At 36.4% G+C, this 27,745-nt stretch overlaps 2 protein-coding genes across 8 annotated transcripts in view; one reads left to right on the top strand and one right to left on the bottom strand.

Moving 5' to 3' along the window:
* Positions 1-16,682, top strand: part of LOC121736785 (paired box protein Pax-5) — an 86,168-nt gene extending 69,486 nt beyond the window's left edge. For 2 of the 3 annotated variants that reach the window (XM_042128172.1, XM_042128170.1), the window contains exons 6-11: positions 2,441-2,546; positions 3,623-3,791; positions 5,530-5,615; positions 6,678-6,864; positions 12,443-12,562; positions 13,945-14,057. In XM_042128172.1, the coding sequence (XP_041984106.1) occupies positions 2,441-2,546; positions 3,623-3,791; positions 5,530-5,615; positions 6,678-6,864; positions 12,443-12,562; positions 13,945-14,057 (781 nt within the window). Of the gene's footprint in view, positions 1-2,440; positions 2,547-3,622; positions 3,792-5,529; positions 5,616-6,677; positions 6,865-12,442; positions 12,563-13,944; positions 14,058-15,828 lie in introns of those variants that run through there. The other variant, XM_042128171.1, reaches the window with a different exon arrangement.
* Positions 16,683-22,277: 5,595 nt separating this feature from the next.
* Positions 22,278-27,745, bottom strand: part of LOC121736876 (muscle calcium channel subunit alpha-1-like) — a 55,222-nt gene continuing 49,754 nt past the window's right edge. For all 5 annotated transcript variants that reach the window (XM_042128347.1, XM_042128348.1, XM_042128349.1 and 2 more), the window contains 5 exons: positions 26,758-26,798; positions 26,077-26,150; positions 23,858-23,964; positions 23,407-23,473; positions 22,278-23,087 (listed from right to left, as the gene is read on the bottom strand). In XM_042128347.1, the coding sequence (XP_041984281.1) occupies positions 23,019-23,087; positions 23,407-23,473; positions 23,858-23,964; positions 26,077-26,150; positions 26,758-26,798 (358 nt within the window). In that variant the 3' untranslated portion in view covers positions 22,278-23,018. The remainder of the gene's footprint in view (positions 23,088-23,406; positions 23,474-23,857; positions 23,965-26,076; positions 26,151-26,757; positions 26,799-27,745) is intronic.

Below are 27,745 nucleotides of genomic sequence, written 5' to 3'. Positions count from 1 at the left end.
AAAGGCCGGCAACGCACCTGCAGCTCTTCTGATGTTGCGAGTGAGTGGGCGACGGTAGTTGCTTACCATCAGGTAACCCGTTTGCTCGTTTGCCCCCTTATTTAATAAAAAAAAAACTTTAATGAAAATTTTATCACTGATACCTCAAGCTTTTAGGTATCCCAACAATTTCAGACAACCAGCTTGATCACATCAGACAGTTCTCTCGTTAGTTCGTAGCTTGCAGTTATGTCTGAAGGGGGTGACAAACACGCGAGTAAGTACGCGGACTTATGGCTCGACGACCTTACTCGCCTGTGTGTCACCTAAAGTTCGCGTACTTAAAGATTGCCGCGTAAGTTCGCCGTCTTGGAATTTTACTCGTAGCTCGTACGTCTGGCAGCACTGCGAGTCGCGAGCCACGAGCCGCGAGCCGTCAGACAGTGTTGCCAACACGACTGATACAAAATTTGCTAAACTACTGTTAAAATTTACTGTAATTAATGCTAAAAATTATGCTTACATTTTTCAGTCAAATAAAACGTTTTTTAATTTTAAATCTTTAATTATCAACAAAATCTTAATTTATTTTATGTTATCAAACAAAATATTAATTTATTGGTGTTCATTGATAGCTGATGCTGCTGATGTACTTGTGATGTACCTACATGTAGACGTAGAAAATTCATTGTCCAAACTATAAATCTCCTTGGTACAATGAAGTTAATATACCTAGTGGAATAGAGCAACAATTTCGAGCTGTCAAACGAAACTGAAGTTGGTTTTCATCAAAGAGAATGTCATATACTACGTTACAAGAGGTCGGACTTAGAAGAATAAAAAATAACATTTATTATTTTTTAAAATTGAAACTAAAGTTAAAAATTTTAAGTGCAAAACCTTCCTCTCTAAACATACCAAAAATTAAAAAAATAAGAAATGAGCTCAAATAAATGTTTTATTTCAATAAAAATTATTGTACATAGCTAAATAAACACAAAACAATAAAACAGATTTAATCCACAAGGTTTAGGCAACAAATCCGTCCGCTGCGTACGCTCCGATTCCGATCCAGTGGACGCGCATCTTTATACATACACACATAAGTATTATTACTTTGTTTTGTTACACCCTGTACATATGACAGCTGAAATCTATCGCGTGGGCTCAGGCCAGCTGTATACCACCTCACTTGATCAGAGGATTTTCCCTTAGTGGCCGCACCTCTCATAATCCCATACCTTCCTTCTCCTCCTCCTTATATCTCCTTAACAACCATTGCCTGCAGACTAAAATGTTGCAAACTAGTACAGGGACCTAAAAATCTGAAATTAATGAAAAGTTTTTCATTTACTACATTTCCATACATAAATTATTATAGTTAATGACCTTAACGTGCAATTAATTACTACAATAAATCAATAGACACATTTCAACATTTTCGAAATTAACTGCATACATATTGATACATTATAATATTTTCCATGAAATAATAATCTATCTTTTTCATATTATTATAGTTTAAGTTGTAAATTATTATACAAATATGCAAATAATCACTATGACATACTTTGTATTAGAACACAGTATGACATAGTTATGTTTTGCTTCAATTTATCAATTTACGGTTATATTTACATTTTACAATGGCTTACTTTTTGTTTTTCAATAATGAATCCACTAATTTACAATTTTTGAAAGAGTTGCTACAAAATAATTTTCACTAACTGAAAATCGAACTTTGAGTTTTAAACTTCTTCTTCGTCTTTTTTATCAACCAATCACAGTCGATCTTGCTTAAAAATTGTACAGATTATCCAACTTAATTTAGTTGCTACGTTTAAATTTGGAAGCCAATTTTTTTTTTTTGTTCGAAAGTTTCACCCACCGGTTGTCATCTGTGTGAAAAATATGTACGTACGTATACACTTAAACTTTTCGATTTAGTTTTTTCTTATTAGTTTTTAAAACGTAATATGATATTATTCCTAAATAACACAAAGCTTCTTCCGTCGACGACATGGTAACCCAGTGTACTCGTGTGTCACCGACGCGAGCTGAGTAAGTTCGCGAACTTAAAACCCGCGTACTTTAAGTTCGTACGTCTGTCAGGCACTTAAAGCATCCAATAGCTATGTCCACACTGTGCACTTTCATCTTCAATTTTCGTCATCAACTTTCATATTGGCGCATTCAATAATTGAATGCGTCAAGGAACGCAACGCCAGTATTGTCCTTTTTGAAGTTTTGGATACGGTCAGAGGGCATGCGTCGCGGGCACGCCTCACGTTCGCTGTTGACTGCGCTATAGCGCATGCCCTTGACGAACAGAAAAAGACACAGTGTGGACAAAGCTACTGATCGCCAACGATAACTTATAAACCAGCGATAAGTGATAACGATAATGCCCGAAGAATTAGTTAATGAAAATGCTCAACACTAACGGATGCAACTCTTTCAGGATCGTCCGCAACAAGGCCGCGGAGAAGGCGAAGCACGCGCACAACCAGCAGCAACAGCAGCAGCAGGAGCAGGAGATCAGCTCGGCGCAGGGCAGCGTGGTCTCGGTAAGTATGATGGTCACCAGGATTTAAGTAGTTCAGTGGTTTAGATCTTTCACATTTACCGGAGGTACAAAGGCACTACAAAAGTTACCTATTCCTGTCGGTAAAAGCCACCACTATCACAGAAATCAGTGTTGGTTGGTTTGAGATGTGTTATGTGTTGCTATGTTAAATTCTACAACAGTTTTGTTGTTCCTATTAGATACCATATTAGATTTATACGTGGGGGAGCCATGCTTCGGCACGAATGGGCTGGCTCGACCGGAGAAAGACCACGTTCTCACAGAAAACCGGCGTGAAACAGCGCTTGCACTGTGTTTCGCCGAGTGAGTGAGTTTACCGGAGGTCCAATCCCCTACCCTATTCCCTTCCCTCCTCTATTCCCTTCCCTTCCCTTTCCATCCCTACCCTCCCCTATTACCCTATTCCGTCTTAAAAGGCCGGCAACGCACCTGCAGCTCTTCTGATGCTGCGAGTGTCCATGGGCGACGGAAGTTGCTTTCCATCAGGTGACCCGTTTACTCGTTTGCCCCCTTATTTCATAAAAAAAATACCATCTTAGTTTTGTCAGGATATTGTATTTTATTAGGCTTTCGGTGAAAAAATGAGGTTAGTACAGTAAAGTAGAGTTTAGGTTTCGTTTTTATATTTATATGTTGTATTTTACTGATAACACAATTTGGTGATGAGGTTTAAATTTCTAAAAAAATATATTATGTCACGATATGAACAAACTATTAAAGAAAATCTTCAGCTACTTTGTTAACTACTCCCAAGCCCTGTTAAATTTCAACCACATTTCCATTTATCACTTAGCTCATACGTCGGGAATAAGAAAAGTGCTCCAATATCTATAAATACTTCCACCACTAAAGCATTTAGTAAGGCTCTGGGCCCTTACCACGAAACGGTTTTGAGACTCAAACAATCGTACGAGAATGTTGCGTCCTACTGTAGCAAACGTGAAATGACGTTGTTAGAGCAGGACGCGGCATTCTCGTCCGATTGTTTGAGTCTCAAAACGAATTCTTAGTAGGCCTACTGGTACAGTCCAACTATAGTCACATCTAAATCCCCAGGTGATAACGCACGCGGGCAGCGCGCCGGGAGCGACAGCGGTGCTGACGCCGACGTCGGAGCAGCACGTCAACAGCACCGGCAGCTACAGCATCAACGGCATCCTGGGCATCGAGCAGGTCGACCTCCACAACGGCAACGGCCTGAAGAGGAAGAGACATGAGGATCAGGGTAAGCTTCTTTATACATGTAAAGAGCAATATGTTTGTTTAAATGAACGCTGATTCTAAGAGTCTAGTGTAAAAATGAATACAGTCTGAACTGCCTAGACAAGCGGCAAGCGATTACCGTTAACGCCAATGCCAACGCCACAAAATGTATGGGAATTGACATTAGTATTCGCTAGCGAAGCGATGACTTATGTCAAATCGCATACATTTTGTTAGCGTTTACGATAATCGCTTGCCACTTGTCTACTAGGGCTGTTCGCTGCTTTAGCGGATACGTAATAGGCAATCAGTTTTATAAGCCTGGTTATATAATATGCCTACCGGCTAATTAAAAGTTTCAGTAAAGTTGGCTTGAAGACAAACGTGTTCAAAATAGATTTTCCACAAATATCATATCCCCTTATTTAATAAAAAAAAACAATAACTATGGATGTAATGTGTATCGTTGCAGAAACTTATAAATCACCATGAATAAGTTTTTATTCCGGAATTAATTAAAAAAGAACTTTGTGAAAATATGCAGGTTTTAAGTCCCTAAGCACGCTTCTAAGCATTCAAAACAAATACCATAGCTGAAAATTCAAAAACCTCTATTATAGCGTTAGACAATAAACCGTCGAGGAGAGGCAGTAAAGCAAAGATATAATATAATATGTTCAGCCGCCGTAATAGCTCTCTAAATCTGGCGTCACGCCCGCCGCACACTATGGTGAAGGAGATAGGGAGCAGTTTTGTCGATGGTTTTGACGATAAAATTAGAATTGCATAGAATAAAAACTTAACATCAACACACATAAATGGCCACACTAAGAGATATTTTATAACACAGACAAAAAATGTAGATACTCTATTTAAAAGTCTTCATTTCATTAACGTTAAGTATATATCAAACTCCTCTGTATGCAGCCGTAAGCATAGTGATTCCATTGTCGTCAAAAAACATAAAATACAAAATATATTTTGCTTAGCTTCAAAGCTTGCTATTAGCTTTAATCCCTAGCAATGTAATAATGTTTAGAGCATGTGTTTTCAAAATGCGACAGCATATTAAAGACTTACTTACATATTCTTTAAAACCGTATCATTTCCAATGAGAATTGAAACATCGTTCTAATATAATGTGATTGTTAGAAAATCTCTCGAGAGACACATCGATAAAATTTATCGACAAGTGTTCGTCCGTTCCCTACTCGAGCGCAGGGACCATAGACACATGGTCCCTATGCTCCTGTGTCGTTACTCACAACTTTTCTCAGGAACAAAGAGTGTAACTTTACATACATAAAACGGAATTACGCTATTAAAATTATTGGTACTTAAACTTTACGAAGGATTGTAAAATTCTAGATAAGGATTCTAGAATAAGAACAAAGCCGACAAAATCTTTAATTTTTATTAGTTAATTTAAAGCTAAGACGTGATGTTTTCTTTTACATAAATTGTAAGGCAGTAACGATTTATGTAAAAAAGTACCTAAGGAGAAATAGGAATGACCGAAAACGAAACATTCAATGTTGGGAGTGTCTAAAGGCGTCCCAGAACTTATGTCGCTTGAGGGGTTCCATCAGCTCTTCTCTTGGTTCGTTTCAGTAACAAAAATCTTGTCTATTGCAAGGTTCCATCAGCTCGTTTCTTGGTTCATTTAAAAATAAAGCGTGTTTATTGTAACTGCTCTATCATATATCGACTATTCTTATCCAGTTACTTTTAAGTAACATAAAATATTCTTCTCTTTGCAGACGAGAACAGAGACTTCAATGGGCATTCAGAAGACGACGTGAAGAGACAGAGGAATCACTACAACGGGGATCAGATATACTCTAATGTAAGTTCATTCTTGTTTTTATTACATACTATAACTTAGGGTCCAATTCTTCTATCTCGAATTGGATTCACTACACTTACACACTACATTCATGGGTGTACACTAGAATTTGACCCTAGAGCTGTAATAAAGAAAGAATGAAATTCTGGTAAAATCTGGTAACACATGAAATAAATAGCCTTTATATAGTGATGGGTAATTTTCCGAAAAATTTTAAAACCCGGAAATTTTTCAATTTATTTTTCTGAAAAATTGAAAAATTGGAAAAATAATGGAAAAATATTTATTTACTGAAATTATTAGTTTAAATGAAATAGTAAATAGTAATAATCGGCCAAGTGGGAGTTGGACTCGCGCACGAAGGGTCCCGTACCATTATAGAGCACAAATAGTAAAAAATTGTGTTTTTTGTATGGGAGCCCGTCTTAATTACTTATTTTATTAATTTTTTTTTATTAATTATTAAAGTATAAATACAGATGAGTATTTTGTGCACATTTCAAGTGCCTACGTGTTGTCATCATTGATATCGAGCAAAAAATGTTTGAAAAATCACGTTTGTTGTATGGGATCCTTAAATATTTAATTTATTTTGTTTTTAGTATTAATTATTAATTTAGTATTAAATAAAAATTGGAAAAATATATTGGAAATTTTTCTTTTTTCTTTTCTTTCGGGAAATTTTCCATTACCCATCTGTACCTTTATATGACAATTCTAACGGAAGAAGACAGGGCATTTTGTCAACAAAATAGCACTAGTATTTCATGATGAAATGCGGGACTTTCAGTTAAAAGTTGACACTTTAGTCGCAACTTGCAGACTTAAAAACCAAAAATTGCTGACCAAGTTTTGTATTACCACACATGATATCCAATTACGATAGTCCTTACTCTATTAGAGTTGGTCCAACTTAAAATGACGCGCCTCCCTCTCGTATTTATAGTACAAATCTTTCATTTATATCAACTAGTGACCTAGTGGAGTCACTTATTTAAAGTTAAACAAGTTCTACCATAGTTTAACCGCTAGACATCAATCCTAATCATCACTATGTTCCAGCTGTGGTCATCATCGAAATGGAGCCTGAAGGACGAATACAAGCTGCTGTCGGAGCTGGGCAACGTGGGTGTGGGCAGCGTGGGCGGCGTGGGCGTGGGCGTGGGCGGCGTGGGCGGCGGCTACTACGGCGAGCTGTTCGACGCGCCCTACGAGCACGCCGCCCATCCTCATTATACGCCGCATTCTGGTAAGCCACCTTGGAATATGCTAATATTGGTAGATAGCAGCTTTAAGATGAGTCAGAGAAAGTGCCAATTACAAGGGTCCATCAGCCTGCCTAGCATACGCCAACGAGATATTTCACTCTACATGTTTTCTCAATGTTTGATGATTTGTCTCTTCATCTCTATTGACCCTAGCATGACAAACATTTTTTCTCGCGTAGATCTGTCATCGAAATAACACATTTTTGTAGAGTTTTGTCGAGATTTTGACATTATGAGACGAGCAGTTTTTAATTATCTCGAGAGTGAGATATCTCGTTGGCGTATGCTATGCAGGCTGATGGCTGGCTTGCACCTCTTGTAAACAGTGAGCAGGGTAAGACATGCATACCGAAAATGCCTAATGATCAAAACGCTAGGCAATAATGCCCACTGAGCTTAAACTTATGAACAGCTGAAACCTGGCTAAGCTGCGCGTGAGCAGTCCGTCGGGGTTTAAATGCGTTTCCAAAAAATCCTCTCAAGGATCCATCGTTACTGAATTCATAACGGTGACGTACTGGACCAGCATACATAAACATATCCACCGTCTAGTCACAGATTACTAAATAGTTAATACAGTCCAGTGTCCATTATCCAGCACCTAGTAGCAGCTGTAGTAAGCTTGATTCAAGCAACTCCCAGCATCCAGTATCTACTGTATCTATGCAAGTCAATACTGATCGTCAAAAGTTTACTATTAGTGTTGATGATGCTGCATTTCCGCATTTCTATGGTTTCTAAACAATCAAGGTCGCGCAACCACTTAGTTAACCCCACACCCGCAACCTGCACTTAGCCGATATTCGCGGCGCCTGCGCAAACTAAAGAAGATACGATCAAAAACGTGACGCTGCGCTTAGGCCCAATTTCACCGACGCGACGTCTGTGAATGTAAACAGCTTGTTAAAATATGTCTTCCCTTTCATTCGTATGAAGAACGAAAGAGGTAACACGATACTAATTCCAAAGACTAATTCGAGAATTAACTTTAACAGTCGTTGGTGAAATTGGGCGCTACTCGCTAGTAGGTATAAGTAATACACGATTTTAACTTTACTCACTTAATTGGGTATTGCTCATTTAATCTGCTTGCTTGTTTTGTGTTGGAAAACGTATCAGGTGTAGAGAAGTAGATAATATGAGTAAACTTTGTGTAACATTATGTAGTTACCTGCATTAGAGAAATTGATCTATAGACATGCCTACATTATTTGGTCGGATTAATAATAATATTAATAATAACAAAAATATTTATGTCAATTCAATGTTGTTAAGCTCAACCATCAAATTACGATTAACAAACCGTAATTTGATGGTTGAGCTTAACATAAGGCTTCTTAGTTCTTACAGACGAACGGCACTTGTCGACCTGTCGACGCGTCAACGCGTGACGTTCGTCTGCCATCAGCCTATGAATCAGTTCCTTAATAGTACATATTCTTTTGGTTGAATGAATGACTTACAGTATAGTAAGATAGTAAGCCAACAAGTGTGTCTGATCAGTCACGCCCCAGAAGGCTGCGGTGTCGGAGAAACTGTCACCGTTAACCCTCTGCGGTCACCTTTCGTTAAATAGCAAATTCTGTAAGGTTGTTCAAAGATATAAATAATAGTTGTGCACTTTACACATAGGTTTTGGCGTATTCCTAACCTTAAATGTAGAGACACTAGAAAATACATATTTTAAATAGCTCAAAACCAGAGGTACAATAGGCTATTGTAAATGCAAAAGTATTGGAGGTACTATCATACACAAGTATGTTTCTTTACGTTTTTGCGTGATACTACCGTACAGATTTTAATTTGACAAGATAACTTAATCTCTTGATTATAACATCTAGAGTTAATCTACTTTTTATCTTAATAAATAGAGTGTTTAGCATATTGTAACAACTAGGTCTTCCTTGATCGCTTATCAAAAAGCTTGTTACGCTGATTCAAACAATATCAGATAGATCAGTTGTCTTAAGACAAACATACAAAAAAAAAGTACTAAACAATATTACCTTTCTTTCTCTGCAGTCGGCAAACGTAAATAAAGAAACTGTGAATGAAGTGCTCCTCATTCATGATCAGCCACATCCCGTAACTTGATGCCAGTAACTCGATCCCACCATCTCACTGCACTATCCTACCACTGTCCCACCACTATCCCACCTGGCCACGGGTCATCGCTCTGAGAAGTGGGTGACTATTGCGGTTTTGGATCTAATGTATCCTATTGTTTAGAAAATCACACCTAAAATAGTTGTAAAAAATGTTTGGTTTATTTTCTCTGTTTTATTCTTTATTTCGGAGCTATTCTACACAAAACAGTGTGTCTGTTGCTTCGAAACTACTAAACGGCTGGACTAATTTTGATCTAGGATTCCTTATTTGCTAACTAATAAGATTAATTATGTCTACTGATAAAACTTAATGTCAAAATGGACCCCAGCTACCCTGAAGTAAAGCAATACAACCACGTTTTGCCCCTACATGTCATGTTTTCTCTGCATGCCTTTAGGCCGGCAACGCACCTGCAAATATTCTGATGTTGCAAGGGCGACGGTAGTTGTATTTACATCATGTGACCCGTTTGCTCGTTTGCCCCCTAATTCTATATTGAAAAAGAACACGTCTTGTCTTACATCTATGTTGTTTAAGCTATACTTACCCAAATCTTCTAATGGGGATTGTCCATTTTTTTTTTAATTTTGCTCATTACAAAAACATTTCGAGGAATAAGGTCAGTGATCGTTTTTCTGTATATAAACGAAAAAAATACCCATTAGTTACTTATATTTTTTAACAAATACGTTTAACCTTTGTTTGACCTTCAATGGCGTTAAATTAGCAATAAATTCGACCAACATTACGTTTCGAACTTTTGGTAAGCTTCTCGTATCAGCTTTCACATAATGAGAACTTGCATTTGACGAACCAGCCATTATAAATAAGATTGAAAGGAAATTTAAAACATATGCGGAGGTCAATTGGCGGCCGATGATGACGTCAGAGCGAAACTTTAAAAATTTATTCAGAAAAAACTAGCCAATGAATTTCAAAATTATTTAATTTATATTCTTAAAATACCCTATTTTAACGAAAAAAAATATAAAAAGTACATGTGATTTTTTTTGGACAATGCCCATTGTGTATTTTACTAATGTAACTTAGCCGTCTTCTATGATGTAATAATATATTATTACATCTGTCAAATAGTAATAACCATACAAAGGTGTGTGCCACTCACAATAATTGAACAGAGTTATCACGTAGTTGACTTTATTAAAACAAAATGAACGCGAAACAAATTGCGATCATTTGCGGCGGTCGGCCGACAATTCCGACTGTCTGCGTTATGGTTTATACATCGATTGGTTAAAACAAGGGAAAACCTTATATTATTATGAAAATGGTGTTCGGTAGTTATTAATAACATACAAACCAGGTGTTGAGTGTTGGATTTTGGTCGGATTGTTTACTTTATGTGCTACGAGTAGTAGAGCCCTCGGCATAATATTACCTATTGACCTAACCAAAGTTTCGAACGCGGGTTTTTTTAATGAAATAAGTGGGTTAACTAGCAAACAGGTCACCTGATGGAAAGCAACTTCCGTCGCCCATGGACACTCGCAGCATCAGAAGAGCTGCAGGTGCGTTGCCGGCCTTTTAAGAGGAAATAGGGTAATAGGGGAGGGCAGGGAAGGGAAAAGGGTAGGGGATTGGACCTCCGGTGAACTCACTCACTCGGCGAAACACAGCGCAGCGCTGTTTCACGCCGGTTTTCTGTGAGCCCGTGGTATTTCTCCGGTGAGCCGGCCCATTCGTGCCGAAGCATGGACCCACGTCAACTTAAAACCCGCGATTGAAAAGCCAAGCTCTCTCTCGCTTGACAACGGAGGCGTCATTTTCTTATACTTATCAATAGATCTGTATCAACAAAATTGGTCAGAAAATTAATTTCTAAAACGGAACAAGGCCATTTGCGGGCGAAAATCCAGTCACGTGCGTAATATCACAGAATTGGGTTACATCTGTACATCAGGGTTCGATTCTCACACCTAGAATAAGCTCACTCAGACTATTTATACAGGCAATTGGCCCACCACACATTCCTCGTAATGCTATTTCAGTAGAATAAGGCCAGAATTAATAGTGGTAATAAACCGAAAATCCTTTTAAACGATCTCAGAATTGCCCGACGGACAAGATAAAACTGTCTTGGGAACAACAAAACGTTGTCCCGCAATGAAATTAATCAAAAGAAAGAAGGAGTAGGACATGTACCAATTTCTCTCCACAAGCAAAGCTCGATATCAGACTGCCTCACTTGCGATCGAAGTAACATTCGATTCACGAGAATCGTGTTCACACAATTTCTTGTAAACATAACAAGGAAGCTGTGGTCGACGGGAACGAGAGGCAGAAAGTGCAAGGTTCGACTCCTGACCGCAGCCTGCGGTCGGAACAGGTCCGAATCCGTTGCCAGGTTTATTTGTATGCCCTTTTTAAAACACACGCGAGACTCAATCAAAAAACTAACTTGAAAGCGAGAAATTGGTTAACAAACTTTTCTAACTCGTATATTTAATATATATAGCTTTGCCTATGTCTACAACGCCCATCGCTTATGCTACAAAATTATTATGATCCATTTTCTCAATGTTTATTTTTTATTTCATCGACATTATATGTATGACAAGCTTTGCCCTTCAGCTGCATCTTCAAATGACTTCCCAATTTTTCCACATTTTCCTCTAATTCTTTGCTGTTAAGAGGATTCCACACCGCCCTTTTTTCCATACAAACGCTGTCCCCTGTTTCCTCCCTGGATAATGCTAGTAGAGTTACAATTTTTTTCCTGAATATCTGCGGCCACTAATACAATGTCCCTATGTTTTCTTTTTTTTCATAATTTAATTATTAAATAAGATATGAACGTTCAAAAACCCAAAAAAATGGCCAGATTTTCCACTGTGTTCAAACGTCCAGAAAACAGATTTGGCTAGATTATACAAAAAAAGCAAAACATAGGAACACAGCTCAAGCCTTTTTTTAATCTTTAATAAAAAAAAGTACTTAAATCGGTTAAGTTTTGGAGAAGGAATCAGGGGACAACGAATCGTTGATTTTCTGGATTTTCTGCAGTTGTCTCTATCGCGTTCTGCGGTATAGGCTTGAGGTAAGGGAGACAGCTATAGATATTACACGTACTTTTTTTTCATTTCTCTAGCCCCTGTTGTATCCTCTTAATGACTAGAGCATAATGGCTAAAAGCTTTGTCTATAAATGGACATACATCGAGGACAGCACACCTAGGTAATAGGGTGGCTCCATGCAGGTTACTTTTCTTTTACTTTTTGTTACATAGCTGTAAGCGATAACATTGTAATTTTCCATTTTTTTAGTAAAAGATGGCCCTGTGCGAGTTTCTTACGCCGGTTTATTTTACCCATCGTCTAGCACAAAAAAAATTGCAATTTAAACTTCCTAAGATTAGCGCATCTTTATCTAGATCAGAATAAATACAGCAAATATGTCTGTTTCTCCACCTAACCGGCCATGTTGTTTCAGCGACCAACGACTCCGGCGGGTCGGGGGCGGAGCCGCCGTCGGGCGCGGGGAGCCCCGACACCGCGCTCGTGGTGCTGCAGCCGCCCGCGCCGCCATACCCGCCCTACGCACACTATGACGGTAAGTGGAATCTGCTTATGTTTTTTTTAATTGCATAGCTTATATTGCGAGCGCGGCGACCGAAAGAAATTCCGTAACGTAAATACACCTAACACTCCTGCGGCGTTACCGTAAATCGTCTAACGTCGTTTTAGATTGGCAGACTTCAGCTCGGTGTTTGTGTGCGTGCGACTGCCGACTTTGTGTGTATGCGAATTATAATTGAATAAGTTGATAAAAAAAATTAAAATGCTATTCAATAACAATAATAATGGTCGAATTTTAACCACAAGCATATCACATAACATCGTCCCCCGTCAGTAATAAAGTCTGAAGAAGCACTTTACCAAACCTCGTGTCTCGATTCGTTAGCTCTCGCAGACAAAGCGCGTATGATCCCCACGAAAATTATTTGCATACCCCGAATGAGCTATTAAACACCCCCCACCTCCCACCCCCAAGCAGATTGCGGTGGATTAAAGACCAAAGGCAACACCCCCTCACCCTCTATCCCCTATTACGTATGCCGTAAGAGCGAGATTTGTATAACAAATGCGAGAGGAAAATTAGATTTTCTGTACTCCAGTCGAGAGTTTTTTTCCTCATAATTCGTGAATTAAAGTATCAAAGTTAAATGTCGAGGGTTCTCTCGGTTTATCTTATGATTCTTTGTTTAAATATTGTCTTGCTTTGAATAACATATTTAACCGATGGTGTGAATGTATTTTTTTAACAATCGTATTTTCTTGCCCATATTATTAGTACTTAGAAAGTTCTAGTTGTATGTTTATTTAATTACTGCTCTAACTCTAGAATATTATATTCTACGACTTCCACATCAACAGCAAACAACGTTGATTAATTCATACATAATATTATAGTGTATTCCTGTTAGGAATAGAGTAAAAGAATAATATCGCCTCCATGGTCTAGTGGTACAGAGCGCGGCTCTTGACTCGGAGGTTGTGGGTTCGATTCCCGCGTTGGAAATGTTATTTCTAAGTTTGGTTAGGACAATTCAGGCTGATCACCTGATTGTCTGACAAGTAAGATCATCCATACGTCGCAATATGGGCATGTAAAAAGTCGGCGCTGCGCCTGATCTCTCGCCAGTCGTGTCTGTCTTCCGTCCCACTGGGTTATGAGAGTAAAGGAATAGAGAGTGCTCTTGTGTACTGCGCACACACTTGGGCACTATAAAATTACTCCTGCTTAGCTGGCTTGGTTTCAATGAAACCGGCCACCGTCACCGAAACCGGTGTGGGAGCTAATATTATAGAGTAAAAGAAAGGCTTCAATTGGCCAAAATTTTGATATTATGCACCTGACGTCACTCTTCTAGAGTGAATAGCATTGAATAAAATTTGATTGATTGATTATTACACTTGATTGATTGTCTGCAGGCACGGCGACGCTGGCGAGCGAGTACGCGTACGCGGCGCCCTACCCCCAGTACTCGCCCTACGGCGGGCCCTACACGCACTCCGCCGCCACCGGCCTGCTGTCCAAGTGGTAAGTGCTCAGTTATTATTATTATTATATAAAATATGGGGGAAACAAGCAAACGGGTCACCTGATGGAAAGCAACTACCGTCGCTCATGGACACACGCAACATTAGAAGAGCTGTAGGTGCGTTGCCGGTATTTATTACTAGCAGTTAGCATTGTTAGCAGCTACCACTGGGTTGACTTGTCCTAGCACTCAGCATTATTGACAGTACTGAAAGTGCAGCTGGTAGACTTTGTTGTGCTAGCACTACTGGTACTGATAATACTCACAATAATTTTAGCGCTTTTGGTTCTTTTTAGGATTATTATGTAGTGACACAGTTTATGAATCAGACACTCTGTAGGATATCTAAAAAAAATGGGGCAAATATTAAGCTGCGCGGCAGAATCGGACCTTCGCGCCAGGCCACGACAGTGCGTTGCGGCGTCGCATCGCAAAAAAATACATTGCTTTTCTGTTTTTGCGATACGTCATACGACGTCGCAACGCAGTGTTGTGGCCTGGCCCTAATACTTTACCTCGAGTTTATTTATAGCCAACACCTTTTCGGTTTAAACGCTTTAAATGCCCAAACCGGTAAGACTAATGTGCTGCGGTGTGGCATGTTTAACGCCGGGAGATGAATCTCGCGTGCGGCGAGCCCACTCGTTACCTGACTTTTTTCACGTGTGATGGAGGTTTAAATGGTTATTGATGGTGTTAACCCGTTGATTTGGACGAATTCATAGATGTGGAGGATTTTTGTGGTGAAAATTTGGAGTGTAATAACTTTACAAACTTCCTGTACCGATTTTGCTGAAATTTGGTATAGAGATACTTTGAATCCCGGGAAAGGACATAGGATACTTTTATCCCGTTCCCGTGCGATAAACGGATTTTGGACTGAGTTGCGGGCAAAAATTACTAGTTTACTGTAAAAAAATCTTCCTTCACTATCACACTGTAATTCTGTCGGTTTCGGGCTGTAAGTAGCTTTTGAATCCGAATGTACATAGTAGAAAGGTATTTAATTTTTTTGTACGAAAAAGTGTTGGGTATACTTAAATGACATCATCATCTATCACCTTTCCTTACATTCTTACTCATTTAAAGTAGTTATAGAACCTAAGAAAATTAGTAAGGAAGGAAACTGCTCAAACCTAGTGTACATTTCAGAAAACATCTATTCAAAGGGATAACGATAAAAGGGGTTGAAATCCAAAAATCCACCTTTAAGTGTTACGAACAAGAAAATTCGCAGGATCAATACTCTATCAATATACAATCCGAGTATCAATTTTAAATTTCGAATCAAAGGGCATACACACTTGTCCCTCCCTCAGACAAAGGGCTGGGTCCCGAGGGAGGGTAAGTTATAGGGCATTAAATTTAAGTGATTCCTCTGCTATCGCTTTTAAAGTTCCCAACTTCGGGGATTCACCATATTGTATATGGCTGATCGGCCGCGGAGACTTCTAGGGATTGACAACTTTGTTTATCGAGTTAAGATAGAGACTGTATCCATATAAATAAAAATATTTATGTAGTGGATAACTTTTCCGGCATTCTGTCGAGTGACTGTATAATTTTGTAGCTTTGTAAATATAGCCCATTTGTATGAGTGTTTATACGCCTAAACAAATATTAAAAACAAGGCATGTCGCGGCGAACAGTGTCCACACCCAAACTGCCCCACGTTTGGGATTGCTTCTTTTTGGATAATTTTAGTCCAATCATACAATATGTAGGTCTAGTGAATCAACGTTCAATACAAAATTATTGTATGTATTTGTTTCAGATATCAGCGAACGCCGTGCGAGCAGTAGCAGGCGCGCCACAACGAAAAGTGACAAAGGACACAGTGACAGTAATCAGTTTGACGTTGACAGTGTACAATACAGAATACTAGGTCTCTACCCCATGTCTTCCCAGACCACAAGCTACCGGCAGCGCCAACGCGGACAGAAATAGAACTAAGCGAGTCCGTAATTGGTGGAAATCCCTGTCGCTCGGACGCCAGCCAATAGCGTCGTTTTATTTCGACAGCCAAATCAAGATGGCGCCGTCTCCCCAGTATGAAGTTAGCTATAGACAATTTAGTTTATTTCGCAGCTGACTTCACCGTTATACTCATTATTTTTAAAGTTGAGAGCCAAAGTGTAAATCTCAAGATGTAAATATTAACGTAAGTTTATTTTTACCTCAGATTAGCGAATAAATGCCCGCAAGCACAAGTATATCGAACGTTTAAGTTAATTTATTTTTTATATTGTTATAATTAAGATGCTTTTAAAGATGTATAAATTCGTAGTTTATTTGAAATTACAATGAGATTATCGTTTCATTTTTTACTTTTTATATTAGCCCTAGATCGCTTATCGTAGTATTATAAGTTGTAATTTTTAGTTCGTACGATCCTATCTTTTCCGTCCATTTTGTTTTGTATATATGAGCAACCAGTGACTACATACAGTTTAGAGGTATGCCAAAGACTTGCAGTACGTCTTTAAAGTTTAAAAACAATGGTTTTAGTTGAAACAGTAATCGCCAAAGAGGTGGACTTTTCCAGGCTTTTTCTTTTATATAGGTACTTATTGTAAAATGAATCGTTTTATTGCAACCATGTATTTAATGGCAATACCAGATTTTTTGTATGGAAGCATGAAATAAAATCATAATATTTTATTATTGACACTGTAATAAATGAATTTTATGATACTGTAAGATTTACTCATTACAATTTTGTTTATTATTATTGAATAAAAGAAAAACATTAAGAAAATATGTATTTTGTAACAATATAAATTGCGAGCTGTATTTACTTGTTAATTTTTATGTATTTAGTTAATCGATTTAAAAAAAGCAAAGCAACTTAATAATTTGATTATTAAGTTTAGTTTACATGATGTCAGTTACTTATATTGATTATTATTTGCTTGATAATTAATGTTTTAGTGAAAGAAGCAACGGAATAATAATTATGTTCTCATATTAATTAATGTTCTACATTACTCATTTGCAAATACCTAATTAAATATTATTTTAGTGTTATTATTTTATCTAAATGAAAAAAAAATCCTTAAAGTTTTTTGTTAAATTTTAATAAGATGAATATAAAATAATCAACATAATATAAAATGTTGTCAATACAGTTTTAAAAAACCTCTATCAACTAGGATATATTACTGCAATGTTTTCACGCTAGGGCAGCACCAACACAGACGGTAAACAAAAAGTTTTGTTCGACTATTGACTAACGGCCATTCCCAATATTTGATCTATCTCTAGTTTTGCCCTACTAGAGATAGTAATAGCTCACATTAGACATTAGAGACATATATTTTATGTCAATTGTGAGCTATTCCTATCTCTAGTAGGGCAAAACCAGAGATAGATCAAATATTGGGAACGGCCGTAAGTTTCTGTCAATATTCTGATATGACCAGCGGGGCTAAAATGGTCGCTTTGGAGAATCGTAATATGATTCATTTTTTTTAATCGCAAATATTCACTCTGCTTGCAATTCATGTCTAGTAATTCGTATCTCTGACATTCGTCAGTTTGACAGTTTTTACAATTCATTTGCTGAATTGATTGAGAAGAATTGCTAAATGTGACCATTTTAGCCCCGCTGTGCAACGTCTGATTTCGGTCGGATTATTTACTGTATGTGATAATAGCGCCCTCTGCTCCGACCTTTAAGTTATATTCCATATAACAATGTCCTTAATTAACATAATAAGAATGAGGCCACATCGCATTGCTATGACGCATATGCGACACCACAACGGCGTCGCTCGAAAGTTGTTGTAACGCAGCCATATTGTGGCATACGTTGATTCATTTCGACGTCGACGCAACGTACCGCAAATCGCAATACGCAATGGCCTAGATCTAAAGAATATTAATACCAAGTCCAGGTACCTGCTTGGACTCTGGACTTCTAAACAAGGAACCTTCTTAGATTCCTTGCTTAGAACCACCGCTTTAGTAGATTTTTTACTTATTTGATATTACTTTTGACCCTAGAAAAGTCCACGACGCTACTCATTCCTTGTATTTTGATATTTATTTAGAGATCGCTTCTGAGGGCCTATAAGTGATATAGCAGTTCGTATAGTTTCATTTTATTTGTACTTAGTATAAGACATGCACCAGTACGAAATAAAGGCAAATGAGTTTATAAGTATGTTTTTGATTTCATCACCAAATTTTCGCCATTTAATATTTCTTATCAATGTCCTCTGTACACTAAGAAGTGAGATGATACGTAATAAGTTGATAAAAAATTCCCATTGGAAATGTAATATAGCCTGTTGAATATAGCACACTATCTTATATCTTTAAACGAGCAATTCTCGTATATATATAATTGGAATCTCGGCATCGGCTTCAACGATTTTCATGAAATCATTCATAGGGGGTTTCGGGGGCGATAAATCGATCTAGCTAGGAATCATAATATTTAGAAAATGTCATTTTATTCGTGTTTATCGGATACCGAGCAAAGCTCGGTCAAATAGCTAGTATTTATACATATCTACCTATTTGACCTGCACAGTGACGTAAACAAATAAAAAAATTTGCCATTCTTCCAAAATACTTCAGGAAAACGTCATTTACTTTGTTTACAAATTACAGTTTTATAAAAATTAAAAAAAAATACGAAAAAGATGTTTTGTTTTAATAGCAATGGATTCAAAATCATTAGTGCTTTATGATAGAAATGACGAAGATATTATTCGTAACGACGAAACGGTAACATATGAAAACCCCCTGGAAGGAATTTTAAACAGAACCATCGAAAAGCAGAACACCACAAACCCAGTAAGAAAAACCGATAGCATAGAAAGTTATAAAGAGTGTGATAAGCGTAAAGATACTGTACAATCCACAAATGATAGAAAAGATACGAGTTTTGCAATATATAAAGAGAATACATCTACACAGTTATTAGATGAATACAAATACTGTAAAGACGTTATATCTTTTATAACGTCGAAAAATAGTCTTAACAATTCAGAAAATAAAGATTCAGCGAAATCGGTGTATAGAAATGTCAATGATGTTTTCGTTTTTACGGTTAGTAATGATAATGATATAGAAAGTTGTCCAAAAATGAGTGAAACAACATCAGATGACTCACAAAAGCCTTGTCCTTTTACGAAACCTTGTGATGATCCAAAACCATGTGATGCTCAGAAACCTAGCGATACTATAAAACCATGCGACACTCCTAAGCCATGTAATGTTCCAAAACTTTGTGATACTCCAAAACCTTGTGATACTCCAAAACCATGTAACAAAGACTTAGATCCTAAAATAAGCTCAGATACTAAAAAGTCTGATAGTCATTGCAACGAAAAGTCCTCATATGATAGCAATAAATGTTCTAAAGAGTCATGCAAGTCACCTAAATCGCAATTAAGCGATTGTATTTTGAAATGTCTAGAGACTGAAAAATCAGAAAGTAGCTCATGTACCAAACCTAATGCTACCGAAGATAATGCACCATGCTTAAATAAAAATGTAGCAGCTTCAGCTGAAGTGAAGCCTTGTCCGAATAAGAGTTCATCGACTTCAAGTTTTCAAAATTTTATAGAGTCCTCAGCTACAACGTTGACAACATTCAAAACATCATTCCAAGACTTTATTGGAACTGCATGTGACAAAACCAGGGAAACCGCAAAATTAATCACAGACGAAGGATTCAAAGCTCTAGGTCTTAGAGAAAAACCTTGTAGCGACAAAAATTGCAAAGAATGCGATCCAGGCTGTTCAAAAGCAAAAAAGTGTGACTTTAATTCATATAACGATTCCAATTTCGGAGAAGTTAAGATGAGTTCTCACCTTTATGAAGATGTTTCATGCAAATCAAACGTGCATGGGATATTAGAAAGTATTGTTGCTTCAAAACTAGAGAAAAGCTCCAAATATGATGTTCCGAAAGTTGATGAAGCTGGCATGAGCATTACTACTCTCCTTGGAAGTATTAAAGACCGAGTGGTTTCTTTCATTTATCCACTCGGTGATGATAATCAAAATGATGAAAATGATGAAAATAATATTGAAAAGAGAGAGAAGGAAGCCTGTCGCCCGGATGCTATTTCACCTTGTCAAATTATAAATATAGACAATGAAGCTAACGAAGGGAAATACTTTGAATCTTGTCATAAGAAAGATCCTACTACAGAAACTATTGACGAGTTCAAATCTAAAACAGATGAAGATAAACATTTTGAATTGTGAAAATTAGAAAATGTGATTGAAAATATTATAATGTTAATAAATATATAAGGGCACATCTGAATTAGTTTATTTTATTAATAAGTCTATATTAAAAGTTATAAATAATTACCACAATGAAACCTTAATAAAAAATAAAGGTATCCAAAAATAAAACAAACATTAATCAATTATTTAATTTAATAACAATGATTTAATACACCTCATACAAAATACAACATTAAAATATATCTTTGTCATATTATAATATACAGTAAAAGCATGACTAGAATATCTCATACTTTGTATAATAATGTAAGACACTCATTCAAATCTCTAAATACTCATTGGAACAATTTTTAGGAAACTATTTTTTAGGTTACTAAAATTTTAAACAGCGCTTGCGTAAATACTATTTAAGCATGGTACGCAATTTTGTAGCATGACAAGCTTAATAATAGCTTGTTTCATAATCTTATGAACACTGCCTTAGAAACACTAAAGAAGCTAAAATGTTATAAAAGCTCACGTGCACCAATCGGGGTTAAAATTAACTCTGTCAAAATACTATTTCATAAATACGAAGAGCAAGAGAGGAAATATTGTTAAGAGAGAGAAATAATGTATAGTCTGTCAAAAAAGTGAAGAAAAAAAAAAGTGGCAACATCGTAGTGTCATCCCTTTCAAATCAATATAAAAAAAGGGATGATACTATGATGTTGCCGCTTTTTAATTTCTTCACTTTTTTGACAGACTATAAATATCTAATATATTTTAACCGAGGCTTAACTTTAACCCAAACTGGCGCAATCGGCGCCCTAATTAAACATACGAAATCTAAAGAAGATGCCAGAGTAGACAGAATTAAAGATGCTACAGATTCTAGCTGAGACGTCATTTAACAATTATTTTTCTTTATTTTAAGGCATGTATCGAAACCAACAGTGCCAGCCATTAAACATTGAAATTATTAAATTCCATGCGTAATTAATTTTACAATCTTGTTCTAATTTTTGTTTGAGTACAAAATAGGTCATAGCATCCTTTTACTAGGATAAATCTATATATTAATACGTGAGCCAAAAACTTTGTATCCCTTTTGACGAAAAATGGGGAAACGTAGGTGAATGAAATTTTGTACAGTTATAATTTATATGGTGAAGGAGTGCATCGAGTATTTTGAAATTATGATTTTATCATAGATTTTTTTAACAAATAAAACATTACACACACTAGAACACACACACTAGGAAAAATGACAGATTTTTGAGTGACAAGCCTATACATACGAATTATACTCTTTTACCTATGGCTTTTTTTTTATTGAATCTTAGATAATAGACAATGCTTACACGGCCAGTCTGAGATCAGCTGAGTCCCAGAGACAAGAGTTGAAAAAAATATGATAAAGTTAATATTTTTTTACAAAATATACCTTTGAAACTAAGGTCGAACTTCGACCATTGGGCAATCTCTAGTTATATTAAAAACGTATGTAGTTTACGTTTTTTTAGTATTATTAAATTTAGTCATTAATACAGAGAAAAGCTCCTTAACAATCTCAAATGTATTTTGAGATTTTCCTTTGAAATACAAATATTATCTTTGTGAAAAACTTACGGTCTATATACAAAAATTTAACATTTATTTACAGGAAAAGCTGTACAAAATACATAACTAGCAATTAGCATTTAAACGCATAGAAATGCTATTTGGCACATTTTAAGTAGGTTTAAATTTGATAAAAAAGTATCATTCCTTTACTAAGGCACATTGCCGTTTTAATTTAAATACAATTCAGTATGCAATCTTAGTCTTTGTAATACAAGAATTTAAAATCTTACATCTAAAATAAAATATAAGAGAGTAGTTTTTATAAAATACAATGTCGAGTTAAAAAAATTAAAAGTTTATTCATTTGAAATCTCTTATTAAGAAAAATTTAAATGACTCGTTCAGAAGTATTTAGACAAAATGCTAGTATAGTATAAATATATAGCTAGTGTAAGTTAATATATTACCTTTTTATTCACAAAATATTATGTACAATACAAAATATAGCAAGCATCAGAACTCTCGATACATTTTTACAAAGCACTATTCGTTACATTACCCTTATTACCTTTTTGAGTGGCTTGGAAGTTTGTTACCATTTAGGGGCTATGTCTAAAAAATGCCATGATCATCTGAATGGTTATAAAAATTGTATGACATAAGCAGAAAAACTGTAAGTGGTATCATTGATGGCTATCAAAATCTTCTTAAAACTTTAGCAAAATACTTTAAGTTTATAATTGAGTGATAATTTTGAACAAATCAAAAGATTTATAGAGCAGACTAGCCCCTTCGAAAGGACGGATGCATTTTTATTGCCCGTTACCTACATGTTACGAAAAAAAAACATGTCTTACAAAACCTAAATGTCATAAATCTTAATCATGACAACATCATACAAAAGCTACATGCCATAATTTTGACAATGTTAAACAAAATCTAAATTTCATAATCATGACCACGTCATACAAAAAAAAGTCATAATCATAACAACGTCATACAAAATAAAGTCGTAATCACGACAACGTCAATTCTGACGTCAATTATGACAATGTCATGTCATTCAAAAACTACATGTCATAGCATGTCATCACCTCAAAACAGCAAACAAAGCTAAAAACTCTTCAATCCCTACGGTACCTGTAGGGCTGGCCTAGGCGATGTCAAGCGCCTAGGCGGAAGTTAGGCCAGAAGATGAGCTAGTGGATGCTATGTCTTCCGCGGCGGCTGCATGGGAGGGTGGTGGAAGGGATGGTACTGGCGAGACAGCAGCTGTTGCTGTGGACAGTAGAACAACTTTTGAAGAATAAGAAAAAGAAAAATGTATTGTGAAAGCGGAAATAAAAGCTTTTGCTAAGCCTGATTTAACTAATAACAAACTATGAAAAGAAGCATGTCCAAAAAGTAAACAAGATTAAGAAGTAGGTAAATCAATCTACAGACTAAAACCCCCTATTCCCATGTATTCAATTTTTTTTTTTAATTTTAAAAAATAGAATAGAATATTTTTTGGAAAATTGATTACAAACTTTGTAGTATAGGTAACAATCTAGGGCCATGTTATTTGTAACCACTTTTATATAAATATGGTACCCACCACGTCGGCGGTGATGTTCCGATGCTCGGTCATCTTGCGGTCCTGCAGGATGATCTGGTTCGCGGCGCTGAAACACTCATTATCATCAGTATAATTATTTCAGTCAAATAAAGGAGATTGCTTTATTCAATTTTATTTATGTACCTTACCATGACGTACTATAGAGAATAGACTACAGAGTATATCGCGTTTTACGCATAGAAGCTGTTCAGTATTTGTTTCCTTCGAAGCACCTCTAAAATACCTATTCTTAAATCCAATTGCAAAGACATGAGGTATGCAAAATTTTTAAAGTTGATGAACGCTAGAGGCTGTTATTTTCATAGGATTTAACTTTTGCTTACTTATTTGCATAATATAATTCCAAAAATACGAGCTAATATATATCCATCCATCCACACATCTGCCCATCCATTATTCCATCCGTCCATCCTTCAATATCAATAATTACGTGTCCATCTCCTCCTGCGTGAGGTCGAGCGCCTCCTGCATTTCCCGCGAGGTGCTCTCCACGAACTCTTTGTCACAGTACTTGCCCAGACCCTGCTCCATCAGCACCTACGACCACATTACAGATTGTAGAACTGTTCTCGAGCTTCCAGTACAATAGTTTGAGAATAGTCTTTTCAGAGAAGAGTAATTTTCCATCTTTTCGGTATAATTTGGCCCCGTGTGAGTTTCTTTCGCCGGTTCTTCTCACTGGTTTAGTTCCCGAAGGTAGGCACCATAGTTTCAACGTTAAGAAATTAAACATTAGTAAAAAATGTACTCTGAATAAAATTAATTTGATTTTTTATTTTTAGAGTGGCTGATGGTAATCATAATTGCACAACTTCCCCTATGGTAGTTTTGATAACTGATGCTTTTTTGTCTATTAGAGATGTTACACACCGAAGCTTTTGATAACCTATCTTACCTCTTTAAAGCCCAGTAGTCCCTAAAATTAGCAGGTCGATGTCTATCAGTACGAATATCGACGTAAAGGACATTAATATAGGGGAATGTGAGGTAAAACGATCCCTACGGGTCAAAATATCCCTCCCCTTAAATCAGATTAAACCAGAGGCATCTTTCCAAATGCACGTGAAACGGGTTGTCCATAACCCTGCCAGTTGCCACTTATAGTATCATGGCGATCAGAGCGCTTGGCGAAATTTTTTTTTTTTTTTAAAGTGTCGCTCTGATCTAAATTAAGCCTGTTTTGGACTTTCATAACTTTTTACGAATTCGTGTTTATTTAAATGTTATTTTGTTATAGGGTATTAATAGCAGTTACCTAATATTTAAACAGTTTTAGATCACCCCACGTGGTATTTGATGGTTGTGTTTTGATCGATTTCTTGGAATTTGGTATATGGGGTGAAATGATCCCTATTTGTGTGTATAAAATGATCCCTGGATATAAAGTAGAAATTGGCGAATATTTTTTTTTGATGAAATTGTTATTTTGTTTTAATTTTATTATTAAATAACAAATGTATTATCCAAGACATTGATTTCAGAAGTCACTACTATCGTGTTTTGCCTTGAGACGGACCGATAAACCGACAGACAGCAAGATCTTAATAAATTTGCTCCCCTTTTTATTCTTTGGCTACCGAAGCCTAAAAAACTTGCTAATAAACTAAAAAATGCGTGTTTCTTACTTACATGCTTAAATTCGCAATCAATAAGTAATATTATCTCTGGGATTATTTTACCCCAACTCAAGGGATCATTTTATACATAGGGGTGTATAAAATGATCCTTTAGTTAAACTTTTACAAAAACCTCTTGTACAAAAAAAGTACGTACATATGATAAAAAATAAGTATGCTATCACGAAGTTTGGTAAATCCACTACATCCAGCTATATAAATATTGCGATTTTTCCTTCAACTTTAGCCATACTTAAGATTTTTCCCTTAAGGGGATCATTTTACCTCACCTTCCCCTAACATTCATACTCGTATCAGCGCGCCTTGTACAGTGGCGGTTACGCGCTCGCCGCGCGCCTTGACAATAGGAAACAGGAGAAAAAACCTTTTGTTTTCAGTATTACACAAATCAAATTATATATCAAATCGTTTAGGTTAGGTTACGACAAATGTATAACATTTTTTGTTTTTTTCTAGAAAGTGTGTATAATAATTTAGCCATAAAATGATTTAATTATGAAAAACAGCGTTATAATAGTCATCTTAGAGATTTTTTTCTATCGAGCAGAATTTTTCAAATTGTGTACTGATATACCTTTGCGTATAGGAAATTTTCTCAATTTTAAAAAGGTACTTTTTTATACTTAAATAATGACATTTTCTTTACAAAATACATTATTTAAAAAACCCATTTTACGTCGTTGCGACAGCCACAGCGCCTTAAAGATTCATTCATACAACGTTTAAAATCCAAAAATGTAGCAGTTAAATGCTTTTGAAAACTTTAAGGTAAAAACTCTTAACTCACTTACGGCCGTTCCCAATATTTGATCTATCTCTAGTTTTGCCCTACTAGAGATAGGAATAGCTCACATTTGACATTAGAGACATATATTTTATGTCAATTGTGAGCTATTCCTATCTCTAGTAGGGCAAAACCAGAAATAGATCAAATATTGGGAATGGCCGTTAACTGATAATAACAATGTCAAGGTAAAAACTCCTAATGGAGTGACATGTAGATCACACTTACTCGAGTAATCAGATTCTCCGCTGGATTTTCTACACAGTAAGGCACGTTGTTGCGACGGGGCATTTTGTCACGATCTGTATAAAAACAAAATATAAAAATTTCATAGAAGAACAGACTTGTACCATCGAGGAAGTTGATTCCTATGCAATTGGCAGACCAACGTTATTTGGTCGAATATGTCAATTCAATGTTAATTGTGATCTGTCAGCTGGGTTTGACGTAACGCAACCAAACTACTTAGCCGATTTGCATAGGAATCAACTTCTCTGATAGTACATAATATATTCAATCACTGAAACCGATCAGAATAAAAACCAGACAGACATTGTAATAATTCAAAAGAATCTGAAATTATTTTGATAAGAAAGTTTTAAAAAAGTTTAGCTTCTTGCTTCGTGAGAAATTCTTATTATTAAGTAAATTAAATTCTTATTACAATTATCATTTCGTTAGTCATAATTTGAGTTAACACTGATGAAACGTCACTTGTTAAAGGTAACACTAAAACGCAAACTACAAGCTTAATAACCTACATGCAGCAGTCAATATTAATAAATACTTTAATAAATATTAAAATTAGTAAAAAATTAAACAACTACTTACTACTAACACAGTTACTTACAGCATACATAATATTATAAATCTATTTCTACCAATCAGAACACACTAAAACAGACTTACAGTTGTTTCTCATACTCTGCATAAGATCGTTGGAAGTTTTTCTGGAATTTTGTTGAATGGTTTTACTTCAACATCGTATTGTATTGAGGAGTTTAAGCGCTTAGTTACTGACTTCGCCATCTCTCGGACTTTGAATACAACAACGTCTTGTGTGCGACGCATAATGTCATGATATAATATTTTGTCTCAGTTGACAATAGATGGCGCCACAGATTGAAAGTTTTTTAGGTTTCAAACTCAGCATTTATATATTTGTAATCTTTTTAATGTGTCGAGATATTATTAAAACAAAAATATATACATTTCACACTACATAATATAAATGGATGGAAAATAATATTAACACCAAGTTTTATATATTTTTAAATCTACATTGTTTAGTTTTAAATCTTATTAGCCGTCTTATGTTATAGTTCAGTCTTTTACATTAGTAGAGTTCTACAATACGAAATACTTTAGAAATGTACTAGTAAACATTTTAGGACTTATAGGATATTGCCTAGTTTAGATACTTCTTCTAAAGACTTATGGTCACCACATACATATCAACTCGGAAAGGGATCGTCGCCGTATCGCCATGCTTCGGCACGAATGGGCCGGCTCGACCGGAGAAATACCACGTTCTCACAGAAAACCGGCGTAAAACAGCGCTTGCGCTGTGTTTCGCCGAGTGAGTGAGTTTACCGGAGGCCCAATCTCCTACCCTATTCCCTTCCCTACCCTCCCCTATTCCCTTCCTTTCCCTTCCCATCCCTACCCTCCGCTATTACCCTATTCCCTCTTAAAAGGCCGGCAACGCACCTGCAGCTCTTCTGATGCTGCGAGTGTCTATGGGCGAGTGGCGACGGAAGTTGCTTTCCATCAGGTGACCCGTTTGCCCCCTTATTACATAAAAAAAATCGCCTTCGCCTCGCCGCCAACCAGGCGTCAACCAGGCGTCAACCAGGCGTCAACCAGGCGTCAACCTAACGTATGCACGTATTACCAA

Source organism: Aricia agestis, chromosome 19 (assembly GCF_905147365.1).
Source record: "Aricia agestis chromosome 19, ilAriAges1.1, whole genome shotgun sequence".
NCBI classification, from domain to species: domain Eukaryota; kingdom Metazoa; phylum Arthropoda; class Insecta; order Lepidoptera; family Lycaenidae; genus Aricia; species Aricia agestis.
The sequence above is the reverse complement of the archived record's forward strand: the minus strand, read 5'-3'. Positions and strand labels throughout refer to the sequence as shown.